The sequence below is a fragment of the Vigna angularis genome, chromosome 7 (genome assembly GCF_016808095.1).
Source record: "Vigna angularis cultivar LongXiaoDou No.4 chromosome 7, ASM1680809v1, whole genome shotgun sequence".
NCBI classification, from domain to species: Eukaryota; Viridiplantae; Streptophyta; class Magnoliopsida; order Fabales; family Fabaceae; genus Vigna; species Vigna angularis.
The window spans coordinates 4334753-4361529 of NC_068976.1; the positions used below are offsets into that span (position 1 = coordinate 4334753).

Genomic DNA, 26777 nt, shown 5'->3' on the forward strand with positions numbered 1-26777 from the left:
TCTGGTCGTATGGTTTGAGTTCTTGTTAATATGAATCAATTGCAATGAGCCAGTTACTGATCAATGATCAGACATAAAAATACTACCAAACAATAACAGAAGGTTTGATTACATGAATCTCATCACAACCTTGAGTCTGAAAATATCAAATCTTCAGATATTTTACACCTTAAGATTCAGGACTCTTTCAACAATTTCTAATTTTCTTATTGATATCCCTTTTTCAGAAAACGAACAAACATGTAATTACTCAACACAGAAGTGATTCTAGTTGAAAAAAATAAAAACATGCCAATCTATTACAGAACCATTTTCCAGAATTAGTAAATAGACAATGAAAGTCATAATCGTATCCTTCCTTCATAAATGGAAAAAAAGGGTCTCTTAAATGTAATTGAACTCACTCTTTCTCGCTCTCTCTCTCTCTCATACATTGGTTTAGTAAGGTACAAAGAAACAAAAGGATAAAAACTGCAATATGCAGTACTATCTGCATAATGGACTTTGAGGGTGGTGAGAATATGCAATCTGGTTTTCTGAGCAGTAATTCATCAGCATCTCTTCAATGCTGAGTCTACATTCTTGGGAGGAAAACATGTCCCCTTTACTTTCCACCATCTTCAAGATACTCTGAAAAGCAGCAACTTCACAAGGAATCCTGAGCACACCTGTTTGTTGAAAGCCAAATTCTTCTTCTGCTTCTCTGAGAAGAATCTGAAACGCTTGGTGACCCAAATACTCAGTTGGTATAGTGAACCTCTTGAGCTCTTCACCAACACAAACAGCTAGGTACCCTTTTGGAACAACATTGCTTGACCCTCCCTCACGTTCTGATAGGGAAAGGGTTCTCTTCAGAAACTTCATACTCTTACTGCTGCTGCTTGTGGAAGTGGGCGAATTGGTGGTAGCAGTGGCTTTTGAAGAATTGGCTAACCTTCTCCATTTTTTGAGGATCTGTTGAAGTCTAACAATTTCTCTGATCTTGTTAGATTTCTTTAGATCCATAGACATGGTGACTTTTTTTCTCTCTTCTGCGGTATCGCTTTTCTAGGGCTCTTTTGCTTATCACTTGGATCGCCTCCATTGGATGCATGCTTCCTATTTATAGGGCTTCAGAGCATGAAAATTAATTTTCGTTTCCCAATGATGAGAATTTTTCTTTGATTTCTACATATAGAATATAACAATGATTCAATATAACAATGGCTACATCAACTTTGTCACATGCATCAGACCACCAACCATATCGAAAGAAGTTTTCCATGTTAGGGTGAGTTAAAAGGAGTAAATTTTCGGTACATCACCTAAAAAAATGGATTATAAATGAGGAAAAATAGTTCACACATGTAAAAAATAAAACTACAAGATGTTTCCATTATATATATATATATATATATATAAATATAAATATATAAATATATATATATATATATTGTTTAAATAGTTTCCTCAAAATACATGCTTCAGTTTTGATTTTCATTAATGATTTATTGTAGGTTTGGTTATTTTTTTAATTTTGTATGCTTTTGTTTCCTTTATATTTGTCAGAACCAGTAAAATCCAAGCACGTGCCGTTAGTGGAATTCACGTGTCAATAGGAAGGTTCGACACTCAGATGACGAACGCCAGGTGTCAAGCGAAGGAGACCCGGAAATCAGTTAGTGGAAAACAGGTGTCGACTGAAGAGGGGACATTCGTTCTCGACTGTGGAGCAAAACATGAATCTTCAGAAAAATCTACTCCACTCTCCTCTGCATGCACCTCTTTCCAAAAATCTGATCTTTCATTTTCTCCTTTTTCTCTTTAGAAAACTGTCCCTTCTCTCTACGATAACTCACCTTTTCTCTGCTCCGATCAGCGTTCCGGCACCGTAGGATCACTTCCGGCGTCCCAAGCTTTAGTTTGATCCGATTGGTTTCAAATTCTGAACGGGTAAGTTTTCTTGTCTTTAACCGTTCGTTCTTGTAAAAATGCAAACCAAGTTCTGGTTGCATGAGCCCTTAGTTTCATTCTGAACGAGTTTGGTCTGTTGTTTTACTTTGGTTCGAAGAGTCGTTGAGCGTTGAGAGTAGAAACGATCGTAGTTCGGCGAACTGAGTCTCAACTTGAGGGACGTTCGTTCACTTTAAGAGGTAAGGGAAGCTTATTTAATTTAATTGGTATGCTGTTGAAATGTTTGAACGTTCGTTTGGTTGATTGAATGATTTTGATGCATGATGACTAAGTGATTGGATTGAATGAACGTTCGTTGAGTTACTAAATTAAAGTGAAATATGATTATGGTGGTATTTGACTATATGATATATGATGGTTGCCATGTCTGATGTATGAAAAATATGAAACTTATATGATATGGAGTGTATGAAGTATGAAAGTTGATTATGATATAAATGTATAAAGTTATGAAACTATATGTTAAGAAATGAGTTTGAAAATAAATGAGTCTGGTATGAAATTTCCCATATAAAAGTGTACGTTCGTTACTAAACGGTCATTGACCGTTCGGTTTTCCTGGTGAACCTAGTTGAAACGGGATTCTTTCATTTGGAGAGAATCCTAGTTGAGGACGAGCGTCCTCGGGTGATAATACTATGCTTGAACATTCGGCCAAGCACAGTTGTATCTGGGTATCCTGTGATAAACTCAATTTATATATATATATATATATATATATATATATATATATATATATATATATATATATATATAATGGTATATTTTCGTTGTTCGTAAACACTACTTCGATAGTATCTTATTATATTTATCAAGCCTTTTATTAGAAGTTTAGTAATGCTCGGTCTTACACCTAGCGCTCGTACTAAGTAGTGCTCGGTCTTATACCAAGCGCTCGTACTGAGTAGTGCTCGGTCTTACACCAAGCGCTCGTATTCGATTCTTATATAATCTATATTGATGAAAAATAGCGTTCGTCCAAATTCAGTAAATCCTTTTACCGTGTTCGGTCATTGACGGGCATTAGGTTTTATGTAATTGAGTTATTATAAATATGATTCTTTAACGTCTTGATGTGTCTATATTCATTTGGATCCGGCCTAGAGCCTACGTACTTACTCTATTCTTTTAGTGTGGGTTTGAACTCACGAGAGTCAGTTCATTCAACTGATTCACGTGGTAAATAACGTTCGCCATATAGGGTATATTATTGTAATCGGTCTTACTCTATTCTGGAACTGGAGACCTCCCTGTCTCGTTCCAAGCGTTCGTCCTCGTTTTGAGTAAGGATAGAACGTTTGGTATTTGGTGTCATCATAAACTTTTGAACAAAGATGAAATTTAACTTATTGGTAATAAAGATGAATTTGAGAATAGTGATAATGAAAGATGGAATTGAGAACGATTATGAATGAAATAAGAAGAGAATGTGATATGAATGAAATGATGTGAAGTTGATCGAGCGTTCAGGGGAGGAACGACTCATGTATGAATATTGGAATTGGTAAAGTATGACTGTGGGCATGCTAGTGCTGGCTGTTCATCCTGATGTTTCGTGGGTACTCGTCCTCACGTAGAGGAGGGTAGGTCATGTGTGGAAACGGCAGGAGGTCCCGTCCTTAGGGGTACTTTGGATGAATAGGACTAACCTCGGGTGGCAGCTGATGAGAGTATTCCAGTTACTACATCACCCGGGTGCACGAACGCCTGTAGCTACGCAGATTTCATACAGTCCGGACAGTCAGTCTAGTAGTAGGCCTTGTTTGTATAAGTATGTTGAAATGTACTTGATGTGTTTGAATTTGATAAACGTATGTTATTTTCTTGAATTAAATTACATAAGCTTACCCTGCGTTTCCTGTCGTGTCTGGTTTTGTACGTCCGTCCTTGTCATTGGAATGATCATCCGTGTGGATGTGAGCAGAAGGAGACGAGCGGCTGGAAGAGGCGCTGGAAGAAGAAAATTTTGGTAGAAGTGGAAGTGAAGAACGAGCGGTAGGAATGTTCGGCTAGTAGAGGATTAGTGTTATCGTGAGGTGATCGTTCGGTCACCCCTCTTTTGTTTTTAATCTGACCGTTCGGTATTTTCTTTTGTAAACCATTCGGTCAGACTGGGGTTGTTCTTGTAATTATATTAGAACTCTTTTTGTAAGGCCGTTCGACCATGAGCGAGCGCTTGACTCTAGTGTAAGACTGATTCTGGAATATTATTGTGATTATTCTAATATATAGTTTATTGCTGTATTTTTGGGATGTTACAATATTTAATAATGAGCATATGTCAAATGAATAAAGTATACAATGAATGACTCAGTACAGATATAAAAATTTAAATAAATTTTAATTTTTTATTTCTTTAGGCTATTTTGAATCGGGATGACTTTTATTAAATGTGGAATGGTTTATTGTTTTATTTTTTTGTGGTAAATGGTTGTTTTGAGTTTTTACTCATGAATTTATTTGATTTTCCTCAATTATTTGATTAAATAAATTTTTATTTTTATTTCTGAAGTTATATGTAAGATTTCGAAAATATATAACAATAAGTAGATTTTATAAGTAGAATTTAATCATTTTATTATTAAAAGTTTTAATAAATAAAAAATTAATTAGTCAAGTTTTATTTTCTAAAATGTTACTTTGTTTAAATTTTGTGTTTTTTACATTCAGATTCTAACATATTTATCCATATGTTTGAAATCAAAGTTTGTCATTGGAATTCTGGTGAAGATTAATGTAATCTTATTCTATCAATATCTTAAATAGAGTAAGTTCATTTCTTGTTATTTCTTAAACTCTTTTTAAGAGTATGTTTGCATGGGGTGTAGAACTATTGCATGTGCTAAAATGGGGTTCTAAGATGAATTTTTATTTAGGTAGGATTGTTAGAGTGTGTTAAGAAAAGCCTTAGTAAACGCACTAATATTTTAGTAAACACATTAATATCTTAATGGACACACTATCAAACGATTTCCTCACAAAATGTGTCATTGTGCTATATGAGAGTCTTGTAAAACACGCTCTTATTATACTTTGTTAATCAAAGTTAGACGAGCTCTCACTATAATATACAAAATGATGTTTATGGTAAATACACTAAAAAAATAAAAGCATGTGCTAAAAGACATCTTGCTAAACACACTCTTGAGCCAAACTAAGTATACGAAAATAAATCGTTGATAGAAAACGCCTTGTATAGGTCAAACAATACCTTATATCAAACAATGAAAACTTTATGAACTGCTTGGTATCTCTACAAGAATGATTAAACGATCAAATCTTGCTTGAACAAAAGAAAATTTAAAAAGCTTATAGTTATTTTGAACATGCATTAAAGAGCATTATTGCAGAAAATTTTGATGATGTCTCAAAGTTAAGTCTCAAGTGCTCTTATTGCAGAAAAATCTTCATGAAAACTTATTTTTATATTAAAGCTTTTGTATTTTAGTAGGTTGATGTATAGGATGTGATTTATACTTGATTTTGTGTATTGTTTGCCTTAGGTTGTGTTAAAAATCGTTTTAAATCAGAAAACCTCATTTTATACTTAAGATAATCGATTACCATTTATGAAAATTGAGTATCAATAATCGTTTATGGCTTTCCATAATTGATTATCGCGAGAAATTATGAGAATTTTCAAGCAAGGTTTTGACCATTATGCATTCAATGATGCATAATCAATTACCATATTATGATAATCGATTATTACACACTAAACAGCTAACAACAGATTTTTGGAGGTATCCTTAAGTGAGATCTTTATAAATTTGATTGGGACTCTCATTCTAAACTACAACAATACGAAATAAGTGTATTTCGGAAAATCTTATGTGCAATATGTGGTGATAAGTGTTCTAGGGTTTGCGTAACCTTATGTTGTGGCTTTGAGAACTTGACATATTGGCATAGAGCGAGAACTTTCACTGAGAGTATGATTGAGTGTTCTTGATGTTGCTGAGTTGAAATCATGTCATCCTTTGTGAAGATTCATAGGAGATTGTCATCCTTTGTGAAGCATTCGGAGGAGGTGTTCATCCTTTGTGAAGATTCAAAGGAGATGGTCATCCTTCGTGAAGCATTCGGAGGAGGTGTTCATCCCTTGTGGGTTACATGGGAAGTGAGTTTCATCTCTTGGGGTAACAAGAGATGAGTTATAACCTTAAATTGTTTTATTTTCTTTGTGATTGTAACAGTTTTTTGGTTTGTGCTAATGAAGTGTTAATTCTCGGTTAAGATTAACAACTGGATGTAGGATCTCTATGATTCGAACCAGTATAAAAATTACGTGTGCAATTTTCTCTCTTCCTTACTCTTGAATTTGTTTAAATTTTTTAAGGAATATTTATATTTACGAGAAAATTATCAAAAGAACGATTTGCGATAAGAAACCAATTCACCCTTGTTCTTGGTTTGTTGAACACGTTAATCATTCTGTCGCACTCTAATACAGATGTGATAAAAAAAGAAGGACATATCTGCTTGCATGCATATATACTTTACTCTTTGCTGATACCTATGTCAAGTATCCACCTACTCTATCATATACAAATCAGAATTGAACGTTAAAGACAAAGAAGACATTCACGAAATGTTCTCTTTATCAAAAGTCATGTCAAAGATTTTATACAACCTATTTTTGATACAGTACTCAAAAACATGTTTTCTTTGACAAGTTGACTTTAACATATGGTGCTACCTAAGAAAAGGCTAACAAGATCTAAAGATCAAAACAAGTACTATCTAACAGAAATTTTCTTGAAGCCTATAAATTGAAGATCCTTGAAGAGAAGATTAACAGAATAAGCACATGAATACGAAAGAAATCATCTGAGAAGAAAAACAAGCTCAAAAGAAAAAAAAAAATACTCTCAAGCTTCATAGAATTATAAGTTTACATTTGTAAGAAGAGAGAAGATTCTAAAAAGTCTATTAGATTGAATTGTATTGTAAATATATCCTCGGAGTAATCGTCTAAGGACTTGTAAGAAATCTGATTGATTGCATATTCTAAAGAAAATACAAACACTTATCAGGAAGCTATCGGGATTGTCTAGAGAAGCTAGGAGTGGTGAAGAATACTACATAACCAGAAATGGATGATACTCGGTTCTAGTCAGAGTAACGAGGTTACTGGGATTGACTAAGTGATACTAGGAGTGGTGCGAATACTCAAATGTAATCTTGTTGAAGATTATAGTGGAACTCTCTAAGAGATTTTAGAGGAGAACTCAACGTAGCTCAATGGAATGAACTGGCATAAAATAATTGTGTTTATTAATTCAGTCTTGCAACTCAAGTGTTTGACAACTTATATAAACCATTTAATTTTTTACAAGGTTGTTAAACTACCTTTTAATGATCAAAGAGAAGCATTCTTTGATCCTATGCCACTAAGTTGTTAGGTATTAAACAAGCTAAGAACTTTGTTATCGAGGTAAATAGTATGTTAAGGTTTAGAGGTAAGGTATCTATGTCAACAGATAATGAGGCTAATTCTATATGAAGGACACAAAAGTTTTCTTAACAAGCTTAGATGTAATGTACTTTATCCATAAATAATTTAACCATTATTATTATTCATGCTTATATTTTCATAAAATATAAATGTAGTTTTAAGAACATATAACATAATATATATATATATATATATATATATATATATATATATATATATATATATATATATATATATATATTTTACGACAGTACATCAAATAATTTACAACAATCTTATATATTTTACATTAATTTCCACGTCCTAACATCATATATTTTACATCTTACATTTTTCTACTAAAAATAATATAAATATGGATGTTATTTATTTACAATTTTCTCTTAGGTAAAATGTCTTCGGACATATTCTGAAAGTGTTCAATTGAATATATTTAAGTAAATTTGTATCAATTAAGTTCACGTATTGCAAAAGTGTTTAATTGGATCTCTATTTTAGTAAAATTGAACCTTGTCTGTTAATTGAATGTTATTTATTCAGAATTTTCTCTTATGTTACTATTCTTCAAATAGATGATGGAAAAAGCTACTCCAGATATTTTTTATATCTTTTAAAATATCTCAATTTAAGCAATGAATTCATTAGATATCTTATAATTAAAATCAATCTTTTTCCTATTATCAAGTTGCTGCAAACTCCAGACATGATTTTTGGAAAAATCCAAATGCTTTATTTTAGATCGAGAAAACTCTCATATCTTCTTTTTCCTTTTGGAAGATACTAGAACGAAACAATTAACCTATTGATATTGACACTCAATATTATTAATATTATCATCTTCATACTTAAATAACTTTCTTAAATTAAGAAGAAAAAAAAATTTAAAAATTAAAAAAATCATAATCACATTAATTGAATAAAATTTACCAAAATAAATACAATATTGAACATCCAAAAAAAGTAAATTTCACATTAAACAAAATCAATAATAATAAAAACAAAATAATATTTAAAGATTTTATGTCATTTTTAATAATTCATATTTTCAACCTAAATTTAAAACTCAAGATCTTTTAATATTATATCATTTTTATGTCACTAAAAAACAATTGATTATCATTAATTACAATATAAAGAATACACAATTATATATGTAGCTTTTGCTTCCAACTATGAAATTTAGGGAGTTAAATTTAATAAAAAGAAAGTTTCGAAAAACAAAATTAAAAAAAATTAGACAATTTTCGGATTTATTTTTTTCACTTTTCATGCAAATTATTTTAAAAATATATTGAAATAAATAACATAATAATATTAAACAAATAGTTTGAATTTTAAGAGACGCAAATATTTTGTAAAAATTCGCATCAATGCATAAATTAGTTATTCGTATCTGTAACACTAAAGGATATAGGTGATAAATGTCCATAAAAAATATTTGTACGGGAGGATTTCGAACGAATTTATCCATACATAGTATTAGTCCTATTAATATGGAAATAAAAGCATCCCTCACATGTAAATTTCATATTTTATTTATGGATTGGATAAAATGATTAGAAAAAAATTAGATCTGTAAATATGAGCTAATGAATTTTGTAAATCTTAAACATTATATGAAGCCAAAACTTTGAATCTATGAGCATCCACACCACTCGGCATTGAAACCCTAATGTGAAAAAGCCCTTGTGTCGACCCAAAACAGTCTCCATTCTCAACGTAAAGCTCAATTGAAGAAAATTGTTATCTACGTAGAGCTACGTAAATTTGACATATTTATATTTATTTGTCCTCTACACAATTTTTAATAAATTTCAATCTTTCTCTATTAAATTCATCAAATAAATTAAATTTTATCGACTGATAATTAAATTGTAATTAGTATAAAAATTAAACTAAGCAATCCATATAAACAATAATAGAAAACATAATTGTTAAAGATTATTTCTTAAGAAAATATTCTGTTATAAAGTCAGACTCTCTTCACTTTGCCTTGCCCCTAAAGTGACAGCTCTCAAGAATTTAGGCAGCACCGGAAACATTGAAGCCAACCAAACTTTCTCTCTTTATGAAAGTCTTAAATTGTTTTTCCTATTAAGAATATTAATCAGTTACTGATATTAATATTTTAATTTTAAATTAAAACACTGTTTAAATCAATTAACTATTAGCCTTCAATTTTGTAATGGCAGAGACCTAACTTTCCCATGTCGACGAACATTGAACACCAGAGGTGCTAGTTCTCTCAGAATAATTATAACAGTTGAGAAAGAAAACATAAATCCGCACCCACTCAAACCCAGAAAAACAAAACAAGAGGGAATAAAATGGAGAATCTTGAAAGTGATAATAAAGAATGTACGTAAGCTTACTAGACCAGCTTCAAAATAATTTCAGCAAGTCTGAAGAGCAAAAGCATTTTATATACGAGCAGTTTAACACCTCTCATGCCATTTGTTATCGTGGCAAGTAGGCTGCCTGAATTACCACTCAATAACCACAATTTCAGATTCCCTGGAATCATCAATTTCACAATTTCTTAATAAAAAGATGGTAATAAATAACAAAGGGCAAGAAATTTGATCAAAAATCATCACAGACGAAATTAAAAATGTATCAACCTCAGCGAAAAGATCCGCATACTGATTAAACAAACATAGAAGCGAATATTAGTGAAAAGGTTGAAAGAACTCAGTATTGGGTGCTGCATTCATCTCTATGGCACGGATTAAAAAGCCAAAGAGCCAAACTCCAGACCCTCATGCGACAAAAATCTTATACCTAAGAAAGTAAAAAATCATCAATGAAAAGAATAATCGTAAAACAGAACCGTTAAGTGACGAGATTGCAATGCTATCCTTTTGCAACCATGGAAGAGAAATGACGCGGCTGGTAAACCCTAAGCACGAGTTGGGGTTAGGGATTGGTGAGAGTATATATAGGCATCAAGGGATTGAGTATGCAATGTCCGTGTTACGGATTTTGGGCCTGAATATGTATTGGACTCTTTCCAAAAGATTTTGCAATGTAGCCCTGTTACTTGAAAATTATCATTAAAAAAACTTTAATATTATTCGAATTATAAATATCAATTAACCTAAACCCTGAATATTATTCATTGAAATGATAAAAAAAATGGTATAAGTTACACAAATAAATTCATAATTATATTAATAGTAAAAATCTGTTAATTCGTTAATTGATATTGATTAATTTAGTTTAATAGTTTAGACAAAACTTAATATTGAAATAATTAAATATTGTGAATAATAAATATATATATTAGTTTCATGATATGAAAATATTAATAACATAATATATACCTATTTATAATATTTTCTATTCACATTTATTTTTAATTTTTTTTTAAATTAAAATTATTATTTTATCAATATTATTTTTCTAAGTAATCATCTATTTAAATTTAATCATTTTTCAAATTTCATATTTTTAATTAAAAGTATATCTACAAAATAAATAAAGCTATTTATTATAAAATTATAAAAAATTATTTATATTTAATTTTATATTTATAAATTTTATTGTTTTTATTATCATAACAAAATAACATGTATGTAACTCATGTGTTTTTACTGTTAATATACAAAATCTTCTAATAAAGGTAAATTTACATATGTTAAATAATAAACATAAATTTACATATATTTCAACAGTAATATATGTAAACTTGAAAAGAACAAAAAAAATTATCGGTTGTTTTTGTAATAAATCTAAATTTACGTTGGTTATAAATATAATATATATAAATTTATGTCAGAAATTTTAATAAAAAGTAAATTTACGTCTAAATATATAAATTTATTATGTTAGAACATCATGATTATGTTACATTATATTTGCTCATGTTTTTCAAATATATACATTGTTGTTGGTCTATATGAGGATATTGTTTTATGTTTTATGTTTCGTTTACAAATATAAATTCTGAAATTTGAACAATACAAATGATGTTATTATATTGTTGTTTACTTCATTAATGATTAGATGATTTTGGAATACATAGGAGGTCTCTTTGTGGTTTGAAAATGTTATTCAAGTCTGTCTATATTGTAAACATGTTATGCAGGTTTGTGTAGTTGAATAACAAATACAAATATAACTTAATTCTGTCTGGTTCTTACTGAAGGACCCACCGAAGGCTTCAGTCCTTCGGTAATTACTGAAGGCTTCTGCTCTTTAGTAATTACATAAGGGTTTTGCCTTTCGGTAATTACCGAAGGGCAAAGGTCGTCGATAATGGTTAACGACAAACGATTTACCGACGACAAATTGGTCGTCACTAATCCGTCGGTAATGTTACCGACGACTTTTTGATGTTTTCGACGGACTGTAGTCGTCAGTAATGCTCCCCTTTTTGGTAGTGTTGTTCACACTAGGTGATCTTACCAAAGAAAAAAAATCAAACAAATAAATAAACAACAAGGTAAGCTAATTTATAAAAGAATCAAACATACAATTTAATAAATGTTAGAAATATAACAATTCCATTCTCAAAATCAAATGTGTGTGTGTGCGTGCATGTGTGTGTGTGAACAATATCGGATAAAGGAGGATCCTCAGTAGGTGATTGTGAAGGAGGAGCAGTCTAAACAATAGCAACAAATTTAGGAAGGTGACCATGAAGGCGACCATGTAATGCATAACACTTATCAATCTTGTGGCCTAGCTTGCCTCAATTATCACACTTCATACTTCTTTTTCCCGGCTTGCGAGAGTGATTGCGATCATGACGTTGAGATGCAACCTAGAAAAAGCAGATGTATCATGGATTGGTTTACTAGATACATGTAAAAGAGTGGAACAAGTAGAAGAAGTCAAAGTGAGAACTACATATGAACCCAAAATCTGATCACAGATATGAGAATATTCATCAACAAGGTTGTGTAACGCCAATAACATGAAGAACTTTGATCGTTGCTTTATTTCTTAGGCAGGAGTAGAGGCAGGAGGCAATAATTCATTAAATTCATGAAAAGAGCATGAATTTTACCCATATAATCAACCATAGAATCCTGATGTCGAGGAGCAACAACCTTGAAAAGATCATGACAAACCACATCAAGACGTTGAGTATTATTGGTGCATAATAATTTAGCGTGTTCCAAGATTTCAAAACATATTTTGTCGAGATGACAAAATTATTTTAAAAAAGAGTGAAGGGTAGCCTTCAGAACAATGCTTAACTGAGCATCAATTTTCAACCAACGAATAACCACAACAAAATCAATAGTTGTCACGTTCTGAGTAATATGATCAACATACCCAAAACTCTTAAGCCAAAGTTTAATGTCTAAAGTCAAAGTCTCATAATTAGTGTCATCTAACTTATCAATAGATAAATGCATATTGACATTGTTAGTATATATCAACAGGACAAACAAACTGATGACAGAAAAGAAGTCAGAACTATGAGTTAAAAGCTTATCCTAACAAGATTTGAGTTTGTTGGACGTTTCAAATAATAATCACACCATTTACCTCCATAAAGCTTTTGATTGTTTTTAGGATAATGATATTTTGATAACATTTTAACATCATCTATGTGTCATTCTGTAATTGGTCCAAGATTATTCCATAATCAATAATAATAATCATAAACACCAACATAGACCAATCATATAATGACACGTAGTTGATGTTAAAATGTTGTCAAAAAAATGTTGTCAAAGTATCATTATCTTATTATGTTAAAGTTGTTATTCTTGCAAGTATTCTTATGTATTATTTCTTACTTTTTATATTGTAAAATACCTATTTTTTTAATAAACCAAAATAAAATGAAAAGAAAAAGATCAGTTTTACTAACTTGGAATGATTTTCTTTTTCCTATTTCCTGTGTTTGAAACAAAATCAATAAAGAAGTAGCATTTCTGATTTTACTCAGAAGCAATTAGTTGGCTTTGAGGTAACAGAAAACAATTCTAGAACTCCCTTCGTTCCATCACGCCAAATCCAGATATCAGTAAGTACCCTTCGCGTACACTACAAGATATCACTACATTGCCTTATTTTCATAGCTCTTTCTTACAAGCAAGAGCAGAAAAATGGCTGCGTTTTGCATTATTAAAAGAAAACCAAAATTTCATCTCTCACAAAGAACAGTACCATCAATTTTCTTGAAGATCTCTAGTGCCAAAGCCCATCCAATTTAGGTTCTCAGGAAGGTTAACATCCAATTCTGATTTTTCTCTCGGATCCTTCTTTTGATTTGCAGTGTCTATCACATTAAGGAATGAAGATCAAATTGGTTCGCCGTATCAAAAAGTTGCTTTCGTATTCAGGTCATCATGTTCTTCTTTTTCCCTCTCTTTCTGCATTTCTTTTCCCCTTTTCTTCGTTAGTTTGGCCTACAGGTGTTATAATCAGCATCAGAAAATTTGATGAAGATAAACAAAGTTTCTCTGCAAACAAAAATGATACTGAAAATTACATCTTCAATCTTGTTATGAAGCTTAAGCAATTTACTAGTTATCGTGATTTCCCTGACAAAATCCAATTAGAATATATCAAAACGAATTCCTTATGTTTATCCAGAGATAGTGTCTAAGATGTTGAAAATTAAGAAAGACGAATATTAGCTTCCTTATTTTATACCTATAGATTAAATTAATAATAGGATAAAATGTTTTTTTTTATCTAAATTATTTAAAGTTTTCATGGTTAAACTAAATATATGTATAATTCATCTTTGTATTTTATAATATATTTTATAAAATTTATATAAAATATCATTTGTATTATCATGTGAAAAATAAAGTTTCACAATGAATTATAATATGTTTAAGGAATAAGATATTTGGAATAAATATATATTTAATTTAGGATAGAAAATAACCTTTTATTTAATTTAGGAACTAAAAAAGATATTTATCCCTATAGTCTAGATTGTTTTGTATCATCTATCATTTATATATTATTTATATTCTTAGTTCTATTACATTTTTTACATTATTTAATAATTGTATTTTTAGTCTAAATTTTTTAAAGAGCTATATTTATTTTAATCGCTTATACTTAATATTTTTAGAGGATTTATTATACATTTTTTTTCTAAATCATCTATCTTTTTTATTTTAGAAAGTCTAATTTTTTCTAAATCTAACTGTTATATTTTTAGATTAGATTAATCTTCCCAACCTTTTAAAAAAATTTATCCTTTATATTTTTAAATAATTTATTCTATACATTTTTCTTACATCATCTAATAACTTTTATATTCTTAAAAATATCTATTATTTATTTTTTAATCTCTAAGTCTCCTTAAATATAATATATAATTCTTAACTTAAAAATTTATATAATATATATTTACTATTATAAAAAACCATCATTCCTTATATATAAATACAAGTTTATATTTAGTGATCTGATGTATAGAGAACAATGAGATGCAACAGAATGCAGCACTTCTACAAACCACCAAACCTGTTTGGACGTGCGTGAGGAATATGCCAACGCGTTTCGTACGGAATCATACACTGAGTTCTGGACACGTGTCCTTGCCTACTCCAAGAATGAATCAACTTCTTGTTTGTCAAGAGACTCCACCACTTCGGCGCGTCTCCCCTCTTACCGTTTGTTCGCAGAGCATCTATTGGACCCGGATCAGCCCACGGTTATTCGGGCCTTATCGGTGGCCCAATGCAGGCCCAAGGTCCACTCTTTATTGTCAGACTATTTTGCACACACTGCCCATGCTTCTCTTGTCTGTAGCCACCTACTACGAGACATTGATCGCCTGCGTCTCAAGTATTCATCACTCAAAACCATTCTTCAGTGCCTTCCATCTAACCAAATCCCTTCACCAATGGTAATAACCCGTTTAACCGAATTTTCAAACTTTTCTAACCCGTTTGCCGCGTCGGGTCTGGTTCGGGCCACCCAGTGTCGGTGCTCCGACTTGCAAAAGCGACTCGAGTCGAGCCGCGACAAGGCGCGAACCAAGGTTCAATTAGCTGCGAAAATAAAATGTGGCTCGGCTTGTCTAGTTGCAGCTATAACGGCTTCACTTGTTGTTCTTATAATGTCTCATGGCTTTGCATTGATTGTGGCTATGCCTGGGTTGGCTTCGATGAATCTGGGTTCAGAAAGGAAGATGGGTTCGGTGACAGCTCGGCTGAACGCAGCTGCAAAAGGAAGTTATATAGTGAATAAGGACTTGGAGACGACGGATCGGCTTGTGGGTCGGGTAAATGATGAGCTGGAGCACATGAGGAGGACGGTGAGATTTTGGCTTGAGAGGAAGGATGATAAAGTTCAGGCCGATGGTGGAGTTGTGCGGTTGTTGAAGAAGAACCAATGTAGCTTTAGTGAGCAATTGGATGAGTTGGAAGAACATTTGTATTTGTGTTTCATGACTATTAATAGGGCTAGAGAACTTGTGCTTAGTCAAATTAGTAATTTAACTTGATTCATCGTCAAAGTGTCATATAATGAATATGTGATAAACTATTTACCTTTAGGTTTGACATAGTGATGGTGTAAAAAGTAGTGATTTGTGTTAATTAATTATTTTAAAATTCAATGATATATTTTTATAATATAACTTGCTACGTAGTTATTTTGATATGAAAGGGATCTTTAGAAAAAAATTTATAATGAAATTACTTATCTTTAGAGTTAAGAAATTCCACAACATCTTTTTACTTGAATATCTAAACTTGAATATCTAAAGTAAATAATAAAAGGTAAAAATAATATTTTATTTTCAGTTTTGTTGGATTGTGTCAAATTGGTCCTTTGTTTTAAAAAAGTGTCAACTTGATTCTTACTTAGTAAATTTTGCGTCAACGTCGTCCCTTCCGTTAAAAAGAAGCAAACAAAGTTAATGGATTGATAATATGATACTAGATAGTGGTTACGTGTCATTTTTAAGTTGTATGTGTGGTGATGTGTTAAATAATAAGACATTGACGTGGATAGTAAAGATTGAATGTTTGAAATTGGGGAAAAATTGAGTTAGGGCATAGGGCATTTTCATTTGTGCGAGAGAACAAAGTTCTTCACCTACATTGCGAGCACAATACAATGGTGGGTGTTGTTGTTCTTGTTTGTCTTCTTCTCCTTTCTATTGTTGTTGTTTAAGGTTTGGATTTGAGTGTTGTCTGTTGGCAGTAGCGTGGTTGTTCATGGTTGGCGAAGTGGTCTTCCCTCTTTCGGAGTTGGTTGAGGAAGTCTTTAGCGTGGTGGTTCGTGGTTCGTCGTTGTCTTGTTTTGGCGTTGGGTTTCAAGTGGCAATGTCTTTGAATATATGTTGTTCGTCTTGCTCATGGAGGAGCTCTCGTGGTGGTTCATCTAGAGGATTCGTTGGAAGGCAAATATGCCATTGTGGAGAGGTTGCTGTGTTGAGAGTAGAAAAAACAGTGAAGAATGAGGGGAAGCAATTCTGGAGCTGCCCTAATTACAAGGTTTGTAGTTTAATTTTTGTGTTAAATTATTTTAGTGATTAATGAATTGTTTCTGATTGGATAATTTGAACAATGGACAAGAAATGAAGAACTTCAAGGATGCAATTTCTTTAAATGACGTAATGAAGATAATGTAGATGATGTTGGTAGTACTATTGCTAGGCAAAGAAGAAAGATTAATAGCCTAGAGAAATTTGTTATGGCTTGTCAGAAAAGGGAGAAGATGTTAACATGGATGCTATGTTTTATGGGGTTCATTAACATCATCCTTGTTTTTATTTTGTTTAAAAGTCCATGACGTGTTGTTTTACAAAGTTGTTGTCAACAACACATTGGCTATATTGTAATATGATGTTTTGAAATGAATGAGAAATGTCAATTTATGCATATGAATTTATGCTTTCAATATACATTTCGTTTGTTATTCTTGTGAATAATAAAATCAGAAACTCATCATAGAACTCATCACAGAATTCATTATCATTACAACTCATTTATATTGAACTTGAAATGCACAATGAATACAAGCATAAGGCTAAATATCAGTGTGAAGTGGGTGACCTTTGGTAGAGAGGCAAAAACAGAAAGTGGAGTTGAAATGCACATTGAAAACAAAACCTAGAATTCAAATTGAGATTAAAATCATTCAAATGTACAACATTGTTGTTGATGGAAGAATACATACTGAACTAGGATTCAAAATGAAGTTCAAAATACATATAAAAGTTTACAAAATAGCCAATACTGGGCTATAACCGACTTTAGCTAAACATTTAGTGACTTCTAAATAACTTATAAATTCCTGCTGTACTTGGCTGACTTTGTTGAAGTTGGCATTGAGTCAGCTGACTTGATTGAGGTTGACTTTGGTTTGTTGGAGCAGCTTGTGGGCAAGTATTTCTTTTATGACCAAGTTGTCTACATATGCCACATCTCTTACGACTTCCACCTTGCTTTAGTTGTGTATTATCCTTCTTTAGCTCCCAAGGCTCTAGTCTTCTTTTCTTTTTTGGTCTACGAGGCAACACCCTTTTAGGTGGAGGGAATACATCAGGATGAGAAATCATTTCCCATAGGTAAGGACTGTTGATAGGGTATATCATTGGAATGTATGTTTCTTGATATGTTGACTTACTAAACCAATGTGGAATGTAGTCCTCTCCATTGATGTTAAAAAATGACATGGCAACTAGTGCATGACAGCATGAGATTCCTGATACAGTTCACTTTCTGCAACTGGATTTCACTTTATCTATGTCAACCATAAACTTTTCAGTAATGGTTGAAGTGTGTCTGATCTCAAAAATTTTAAGTCCTGACCAATTGCAATGATAACCAATTTAAATCAGTAAACAATTTAAAACATAAAGAAGTTCATATTCTGATGTAGTGATGTGCACATACCTAGGTATCCAATATTTAGTCATGTGCAATTCCTTTTCAAATCTTTTTTAATCTTTGGGCAAAGAGAACCTTCACATGTACTTATTTTCTCTCTATATATTGCCCATATCTTCATGAGGTACATACGAATGTATTCCATCATTGCGATGATGGGCTTACCCCTTGCATTTTATATGACACTGTTAAAAGCTTCATACATATTATTGACTAAGGTGTCACAAGCAACTTTAACAATCAAAGTAACCTAACATACCTTGGTGGAATGACTAGCAAGTATTTAAAGGCATCTTGATTGACATCTTTAATTTCTCTCATCACTGCCTCTCATGCTTTAGGTGTGTTGATGATGATGTCTTCCATAATAGACGTTTTAGAATTTGGCTAGAAAATTTCTTCCTAAAATTTGCATATATATGTCGCATACAAAACCTTTGCTTCACACCAGGTAGAAGTTCTTGTAATGCTGGTACAAGTCCCTATCAATTAAAAACATGAAGCTATACAAATTAAAATAAAACACATGAACGTTTCAAAGATAAAACACAACAATGGGCTACGTTATTCACTTTTTGTTGATCTGAAATATATGTAATTGTTGATAAAGTTCCACACCACCAAGATCATGAATGAGCAATTCTAAACACAAAGCCCAACTTTCCTTATTCTCCACCTCCACAACAACGTATGCCAAAGGTAACATTTGCTCATTACCATCTCTGGCAACTGCAGTTAACAACTCACCTCCATATTTTGCTTTTAAGAAACACCCATCCAAACCTATAATAGGCCTACATGAAAGGAAGTTGTCCTTACAGGCCTTCAAACACACATATAGTCTCTTGATCATTAGAGTGTCCTCATTAGGTTCAACATTAACTTTGATAGTTGAACCAATATTTGACCAAAGCAACTCATTTGCATAGTCATACACTCTTTTATATTGTTCTTTAAAATCACCTTCAATTTGTTTAAAAGTCATTGCTTTTGCCCTAGAGGTTGTAGACCGAGAAATATCAATGTCCTACTTCTTAGAAACTTTGTTTTGGAGGTTATACAGATTAATATTAGGATTCTCTTTTATGGTCTTCTCTAACCTCCCACTTAACCATTTCGAAGTCATTAAACAGATGTTAAATTCTCTACTGCACGTGTGCTAGTCTATAATCTTCCTTAGCTGCCATGTATTTTCAGCTGCCTTATATGCACAATATGCATACCATGTATATTTTCCTTTTGCCCCAAAACATTTAATACAAACTCTTCTTTTGTCATTTTTAAAAACCTTTAATTTCCTACCATTCTCTACACCATACATTCTTATTTCTTTTGTTAAATCTTTTTTTTTAGCAAAGTACGTGCCCACTTCCCATTTATATTGTTCCATACTTTTGGGCATTGAAAAAAATCCCAAAATCCCCATACCATTCTCTATCATCATTTGTGTTATCACTTTCCACAACACTGTTTAAAGTGTCAGATATCCAATCAATTTCAGATAAACCCCTAGGTCCACCAATTTCTACTTGGTGAGTACCTTAAAATATATCAAATTCTACTTCATCTTCATGGTCAGTCAATACATCCTCTTCAGACCCATTCCAACTTCTAACATCATACTCATCAACTTCTACCTCAGCCTCAAGCTCTGCCTGACCCTGTTCCTCCACACCATCACCCTTTACCTCACCCTCTGCTTCAGCCTCTGTGTCTACCTGCCATCTACATCCACACCAACATCAATGTCTCCCTCCCCATTTACCTCAACCTCAGCCTAAGGCTCTGCCTGACACTGTGTCTCCAAACCATCAGCCTCTACCTCGACCTCTACCTTAGCTTCTACCTCAGCCTCTACCTCAAACTCTACATCAGACACTACAACATCCTCTTCCTCTAGGTCTAACTCAATTTGTGGTTCACCAACCTCTATCTCAACTTTCTTTTCAGCACACTCTCTCTGAACTTCTGCTTGACCATTATGTCTCTAAATTTCGGGTTCAGAAAAGTATTCCAACATATGAAGTTGGCCATCTCAACTAATATGAAAATTGTTGACAGTTAATCTATGCTTAACCGAAATGTTATCTACATTACAAACAAAATAGTACTATGAGGAACCATAAACACACCAATAAAAGACCATAAACAAGTAAAATAACTTAGTACGGGGACCATAAAGACAACATAAACAAATATTTTCACACACCATCATGGGGGACCACAACGAAACTTGGACACCAGAAACAAAAGAAAAAAAAAGTGAATGGGGGACAATAAATAAACAAACCATACACAAAGCAAATGTTATGGGGGGACCACAGGGAAAGCAACCAAAAGCTACATACACGCACCTTCGAATGCCGCTTTTCGAAATACCCCACCAACACAATCTCTACAATTGCGCGTCCAAATCCCCAAACAAACTTCACTCAACGAAATCCCAATTAGCGTCTCAGTCCGTCTTCGCAATGTAGGTGAATAACTGCTATAAGGATTCTCTGTACAATCGCACAAATGAAAATGCCCTGTACCCTAACTCAATTTTTCCCCAATTTGAAAACCTAATTTGTATTATCTACGTCAACGTCTTATTACTTAACACGTCACCACACATACAACTTAAAAATGACACGTAACCGCTATCTATTGCCATATCATCAATTTGTTAACTCCGTTTGCTTCTTTTTAATGGAAGAGACGACGTTGACGCAAAATTTACTAAGTAAGGACCAAGTGGACACTTTTTTAAAACAAGGGACCAATTTGACACAATCCAACAAAACTGGGGAGAAAATAGGCTATTAAGCCTAAAAATAATTATGTAAAAAATTTTCATATAAATTCTAATTATTTGAAGAAAATTGTCTTAAGATTGTATTATGTGATTTAAATGCTCCATTATTTTGGTATAGACATAGAGAACTTAATATGTAAAATTTTCATTAAAAAATATGTTAAGATTATATAAATGTAATTATAAGATAAAATAAAGAATATTTTATATCCACTAGTCAAGTATTTAAGAGGAGTTGACCTGCTTACATATCAATTGATCATATTGATCGTTGACATTAAAGATTGTTGATGGACATCTAACACAATTAACTAGTTTAAAAGTTACTTAATGCAAAATTAGCTAAATTATTGTATTAAGGCATGTTTGGACCGTAATTAGGTCGTTAATAAGTAAAAATCCATTGCAAGTAGAATAAATATAAGGTCCAGGAGATGTAGTTATGTTGCATTGTTTACAACACTTAATAATTTTTGCATTCAGACCCTTACTGCCTTAAGCATCGGAATATGTAAGACCCGAAAAAATAAATTAATGTAATGTGTGATTGGGCGTGAATTAAATATTAAACAAAATATATTTGACATAAGTGAAGTGTATCACGGATGGTTAGAGTTCCTTGTTTGGGTCACTGATCTTTTTTTGGGAAGTGTTGATTTTTTGATGCGAACCCTAGGTGCTTTAGTATTCATAGCATCAACCTAATGGTAAAGTTCACGTGTTTAGTAGAGTGTGGGGGGGGGGAGTTAGAATGTGAGAGTTGAATATTTTAGAAAGTTTTATGCGCTTATGTTGAGTGAGAGGGCTAGCAAAGAAGGCTTCGGAATTAAGATCATTAAGAGCTAAATTTTTCATTTTGGAAAAGAGGTAAGGAGTAACATCCTGATTTTTGAGATGTTACGGGTTATTAAAAATCGAAAAAATTCAAAATTTATCATAGCACGGAAACATACTTAAAAAAAACCTTATCTAATTACATTATTTTGAGTAATAAAATAACAAATGAAATACTCCAATTATATTGTCTTAACTTGTAAGACAAAATAGATTTAATTGAATCCCAAGGTTTTTCCCCATCTTCTCTCGAGTCTACCATACCTCTAAAACATCTACAATATCATTTGCTCACGTATAACACATTATACGATCATCACCGATAATTTCATTCACAAACACACAAACACAAACATATATGGGGTAAGCTACCAATAAAACAATCATAACAATATACATACTGATTATATGAACCACAATCAAACACACAAGATACATATCTTATGATTATATCAACCATAATCTAACACACAACAAGATACATACCTTCTGATTATATCAACCATAATCAAACACATAACAAGATACATACCTTCTAATTATATCAACGATAATCAAACAACCCATACATGGAAGTATTAACAATATGATTCCTAATCTTCTAACATAAACAATTCCAACATAATGAATTACTCGATCCTCGATCCTCAATCCTCGATCCTTGATCCTCGATCCTTGATCCTCGATCCTTGATCCTCGATCCTTGATCCTCGATCTTTAACCATTGATCTCCAACATCTCAAACATAGACCCTTGGTCTATCTACCCATTAGCACCTATGCTAACTACCTATTATAACCAATATAGTAACACTGCTATCAACATAGCAACACCTGGAGCATCTTAAGTACCATGATCATCATAGATACACCACCATCATGACTATCTCAATCATGAACAACACCATAAGCATCATCGTACCATAACACCATAGTGGAAAGAGTTTGTCTCAATCTTGTACCCTACCTCACCGATTGTAGCCGCTTCTACAGCCCAATTTGTAGCCTCCCTACAGATATGTTCGAGTAGTCCCACAATATAGCTAAGGAACATGCCTTCCTGCCACACAAGGACAAGCAAATAACCATCACCTCCACACAAGGAAGGTTCAATACCTAAACAACCCTTCCTATGCACACAAGGCAAAAGGAAGCACCTATACGCATATCGTCAGAGCGGCTGCAGCGGAATGGTTAGCGTGGAATAACAAACCAAGAGGGTTTTTAATACGAATGTTTGCCTTTTAATTTCTACTCAATTAAACTTACCAAGCAAATAAAAATAAAAAATAAAGAGAGTAAGGTTGAGAGAAATTTGCACAGATAATTTTATCCTGGTTCGGATCTTACCAATCCTACATCCAGTCGCTTATCTCAAATCAAGATAAACAGTTCACTACTCACAAAACAATTACAAATTACAATCACAAAGAAACAATTTGTAAAAGTTTAGAAACCACCTCTCTTCTTACCCCAAGAGATGAAAGTCACTTCCTCTATAACCCACAAGGGATGAGCACCTCCTCTGAATCTTCACAAAGGATGAACACCTCCTCCGAATGCTTCACGAAGGATGATAGGCTTTTAACTCAGCAACAACAACACTACTCAATCACACTCCCTGTGAAAGTTCTCGCTCTATGCCAACACACCAAGTTATCAAAGCCACAACACAAGGGTTCAACAAACCCTAGAACACTTATCACCACACATTGCAGATAAGATTTTTCAAAATACACTTATTTTGTATTTTGCATTTCGTTTCGTATTTTAGAATGAGAGTCCCAATCTGATTTATAGAGATCTCACTCAAGGATACCTCCAAAAATCCGTTGTCAACTAATTAACGTGTGATAATCAATTATCCAATTATGGTAATTAATTATGCATTTAATGAATGCACAACGGTAAAAAAACTTGCTTAAAAGTTCTCATAATTGCTCGTTATAAACAATTATGGCAAGTCATAATTGATTACTGATAATCGATGATTATAAATTCATAATCAATTATCTTGAGTATAAAATTAGATTTTCTGATTCAAAATAAATTTTAATGCAACCTAAGACAAACAATACATAGAATCAAATATAAACCACATCCTATACATAAATCTACTAAACTATAAAATATTTAATATAAAAACAAGTCTTCATGAAGATCTTCCTGCAATAAGAGCACTTGAGACTTGACTTTGAGACATCATCAAAATTTCTGCTCTTTAGCTTTATGCTAACACATATAGCATGAGAATTTACTAGGTATAACAAGTAGACGTATCCTCCATTCTCACGTTGATCAATCACATACTCAAGTACATCCTAAAACCCACTCATTCTCCAATCTCAACCATAAGTCAAAACTGACCCTAAACATATCCTGTAATCTCATTCTTTGATTATCATCACGTTCCACAACTTCTCAGACTTGGTCCACGTTCATTCTTCCTTAAATTTGGCATTTTTAACTAAAATACACCAGGGTAATTGTTTATCATAACTGGTAGTCGATTATTCTGAAAATGTTCATATTTACACAAAACATATCTCAGTGAAAATTTCCAAAAACATCACACATGAAAGGATAATCGATTATTTCCAAAACCATACTCACAACCAACGCACAAATAATCAATTATAGCTAATGATAATTGATTATTGTGAAATCAAAACATATCTTGAACAAAAATCATGTATTCAAACATGCATACCACAACCCTAAATCACGTGAAAACATAACCAAAGCATCATGCATTCATTCAAGCATCACATACCCTTATGAACAGACTCTAACACATACATTACATCACTTGAATAATCTAAATCCAATCATTGACATGTTATACCCCAATAACACCTAATTATACTTCATATGATTATCATCATACCCTTATAACATATATTTGCATGGAAACCCCTACGCATCATAACTTTGTTCTCCCTTAGCATCAAACCCTCTGTTGGGATAATCCAACAAAATATTCATAATACATTTTTAGGGAAAATCCATCAGAAACCTATTCCTATGCACACACAAACCCTTACCCAACAATAGCAACAGATAATCATAATCTTAATCATATAAACATATATCAAACAAGTATTTTCATGCAAGTAAATCAAGAATACATAGGATACAACAGGCAATGGTAAGCTTCCCCATACCTTGGTCAATTCTAGGGCTTTATCTATACTCCAAAAACATCACAAATCTTCCCTTGCCCTAATGTTTTCTACAACTCCTTTCCATCTCTTCTAAAAAACATTCTCTCTCCCTCTCTTTTTTTTTTTAAGTTTTAGGTTTCTATCCCTTTTTTCTAATGACCAAAGCTTATATAGGAGGTGTCTAATATAGTTACAACTATGTGTGGAGTATACATAAGGTACTTTATTTCACTAGTACAAAAATGACGTACAACGTCGGTGATTTTTGGCTTTTAACGGTGTACTCGAGGTTGACGTCATATCGGGAGATGTTATATTAACGTTGAATTGTACAGGCCGACGTTAACAGTTTATAGAACATGTCGGACAATAAAGAATTCGACGTCTAATATGTGACTAAATGCACAATGCCTAGATGAATGTAAAAGAGGATTTGATGTCCACCACAAGGGGGTGAGACGTAATATTGACGTCGAATAACAATCAAGGCTGACGTCACCCTTGCTGAGCCATAGAGGAGCTTGTCCAGCGGTGCATTTCTATGGTTTGCCACTGGAAAGGGTGTAACGTCGTATAGTGTCAAGACCGACGTCAAGACACCTATATTAACGTCGTGCAGTGTATAGGCCGACGTTAAATTCAATGTTTTTTTAAAAAAAGTTGGTTCATTTTTGCTCATTTAATCAAACCTGAAATATAGAAACTAGTTTTCTAATTCATATATTCACATAATTCATCAAATCCTGTTTAAACCATTATATCACCAATTCAAATGTAAAAGTAAAAGCTAAAGCAAATGCTATCATAAAAACAAAAAGAACTTATAGGAAAAACCTAAAGTTATAGCTAATGAAAATGTTGATTCAAATATCCTGCCCATTCCTCTCTTATCTTCCCTATTATGAAGAGGCACTGTTGAACCGCTGCAAAATCAAGAAAATTTTACTATTATATTCATTCTAATGTGAAAAGTTTATTAATATTTGTAAGATTTCAAATGTAAATTTTTACCTTAGTTCAATCTGCTCTAATTCTTGCTCGGATGATTGTCTTCATCCATGACATGATGTAGTAGCCACATGGCCAGAAATTTGTTTGCTTGTTACACTAAACATGTGAAAGAACTTAGTCAAATGTAATGGTTTAAATTTGACTACGAAAATTAATAAGTTAAAGATCAACGAATTCCAACCTTAGGATATATAATTTCAATATGTTGTGCTCTAGGCCTAGCCACAACTGTAAACAAATTTGAAACATTACAAATATAAGTTAATATATTAATATCATAATGAATTGATATGAATGAATGTAATACTTACGTTTGTAAAAAGGACTTTAAATCCGATTTTATCTTCCTATGAAGAGAACAAAACCATACAACTTGTGTTTTTTTTAATGATCACCATCATTTGCAATGGCCCCTAACATGTACGAACAACTAGTGAGTTTATTAATTAAATTTTGATAAAAGTTGACAATATTGAGTAAATCATACCCATTAATGTATGACGTGATATACAACTCTCTTTTAGACTTAGTTATCCATGTTTGCATATATGATTGTCTCGAATCTAATGTGTTTCCAGATGGTTGAATAGTTTGAGGTTCAAGAAAGCCATACATTGTTGCACGACCTATGTCCACTATGATGGTGTCCATGTACCTATAACAATAAAGTTAAGTCTATTTATTAAAAAGTAATAATACTAATATTCAAAAATTTAAATAAAAATTAAAAAACTT

At 32.4% G+C, this 26777-nt stretch overlaps 2 protein-coding genes, 1 long non-coding RNA gene and 1 other non-coding gene across 4 annotated transcripts; 1 reads left to right on the plus strand and 3 right to left on the minus strand.

The window, feature by feature from the left end:
- Positions 1 to 271: 271 nt before the first annotated feature.
- On the minus strand, positions 272 to 1272 carry LOC108337910 (protein SMALL AUXIN UP-REGULATED RNA 51). Its single transcript, XM_017574500.2, has one exon. The coding sequence runs from the start codon at positions 1009 to 1011 to the stop codon at positions 487 to 489; it is 525 nt and encodes a 174-aa protein (XP_017429989.1). The 5' UTR covers positions 1012 to 1272; the 3' UTR covers positions 272 to 486.
- An 8483-nt stretch (positions 1273 to 9755) lies between these two features.
- On the minus strand, positions 9756 to 10301 carry LOC128197980 (uncharacterized). The gene is made up of 2 exons (XR_008250743.1): positions 10033 to 10301; positions 9756 to 9925 (listed from the first exon to the last, which is right to left on the minus strand). It is a non-coding gene; the product is annotated as an uncharacterized LOC128197980 (long non-coding RNA).
- On the minus strand, positions 9767 to 9891 carry LOC128193429 (small nucleolar RNA snoR77). Its single transcript, XR_008244651.1, has one exon. It is a non-coding gene; the product is annotated as a small nucleolar RNA snoR77 (small nucleolar RNA).
- Positions 10302 to 13629: 3328 nt separating the features above from the next.
- LOC108337660 (UPF0496 protein At3g49070) lies at positions 13630 to 15948 on the plus strand. The gene is made up of 2 exons (XM_017574230.2): positions 13630 to 13713; positions 14830 to 15948. The coding sequence occupies exons 1-2, from the start codon at positions 13665 to 13667 to the stop codon at positions 15840 to 15842; spliced, it is 1062 nt and encodes a 353-aa protein (XP_017429719.2). The 5' UTR covers positions 13630 to 13664; the 3' UTR covers positions 15843 to 15948.
- Positions 15949 to 26777: the final 10829 nt, after the last annotated feature.

What these genes read in the sequence shown, in the direction of transcription:
- LOC108337910 (XM_017574500.2), bottom strand. Translation starts at nt 1,011, where the DNA reads ATGTCTATGGATCTAAAGAAATCTAACAAGATCAGAGAAATTGTTAGA.
- LOC108337660 (XM_017574230.2), top strand. Translation starts at nt 13,665, where the DNA reads ATGAAGATCAAATTGGTTCGCCGTATCAAAAAGTTGCTTTCGTATTCA. An exon ending in AAAGTTGCTTTCGTATTCAG is followed by an intron (nt 13,714 to 14,829) that starts GTCATCATGTTC and finishes GAGATGCAACAG; the next exon opens with AATGCAGCACTTCTACAAAC.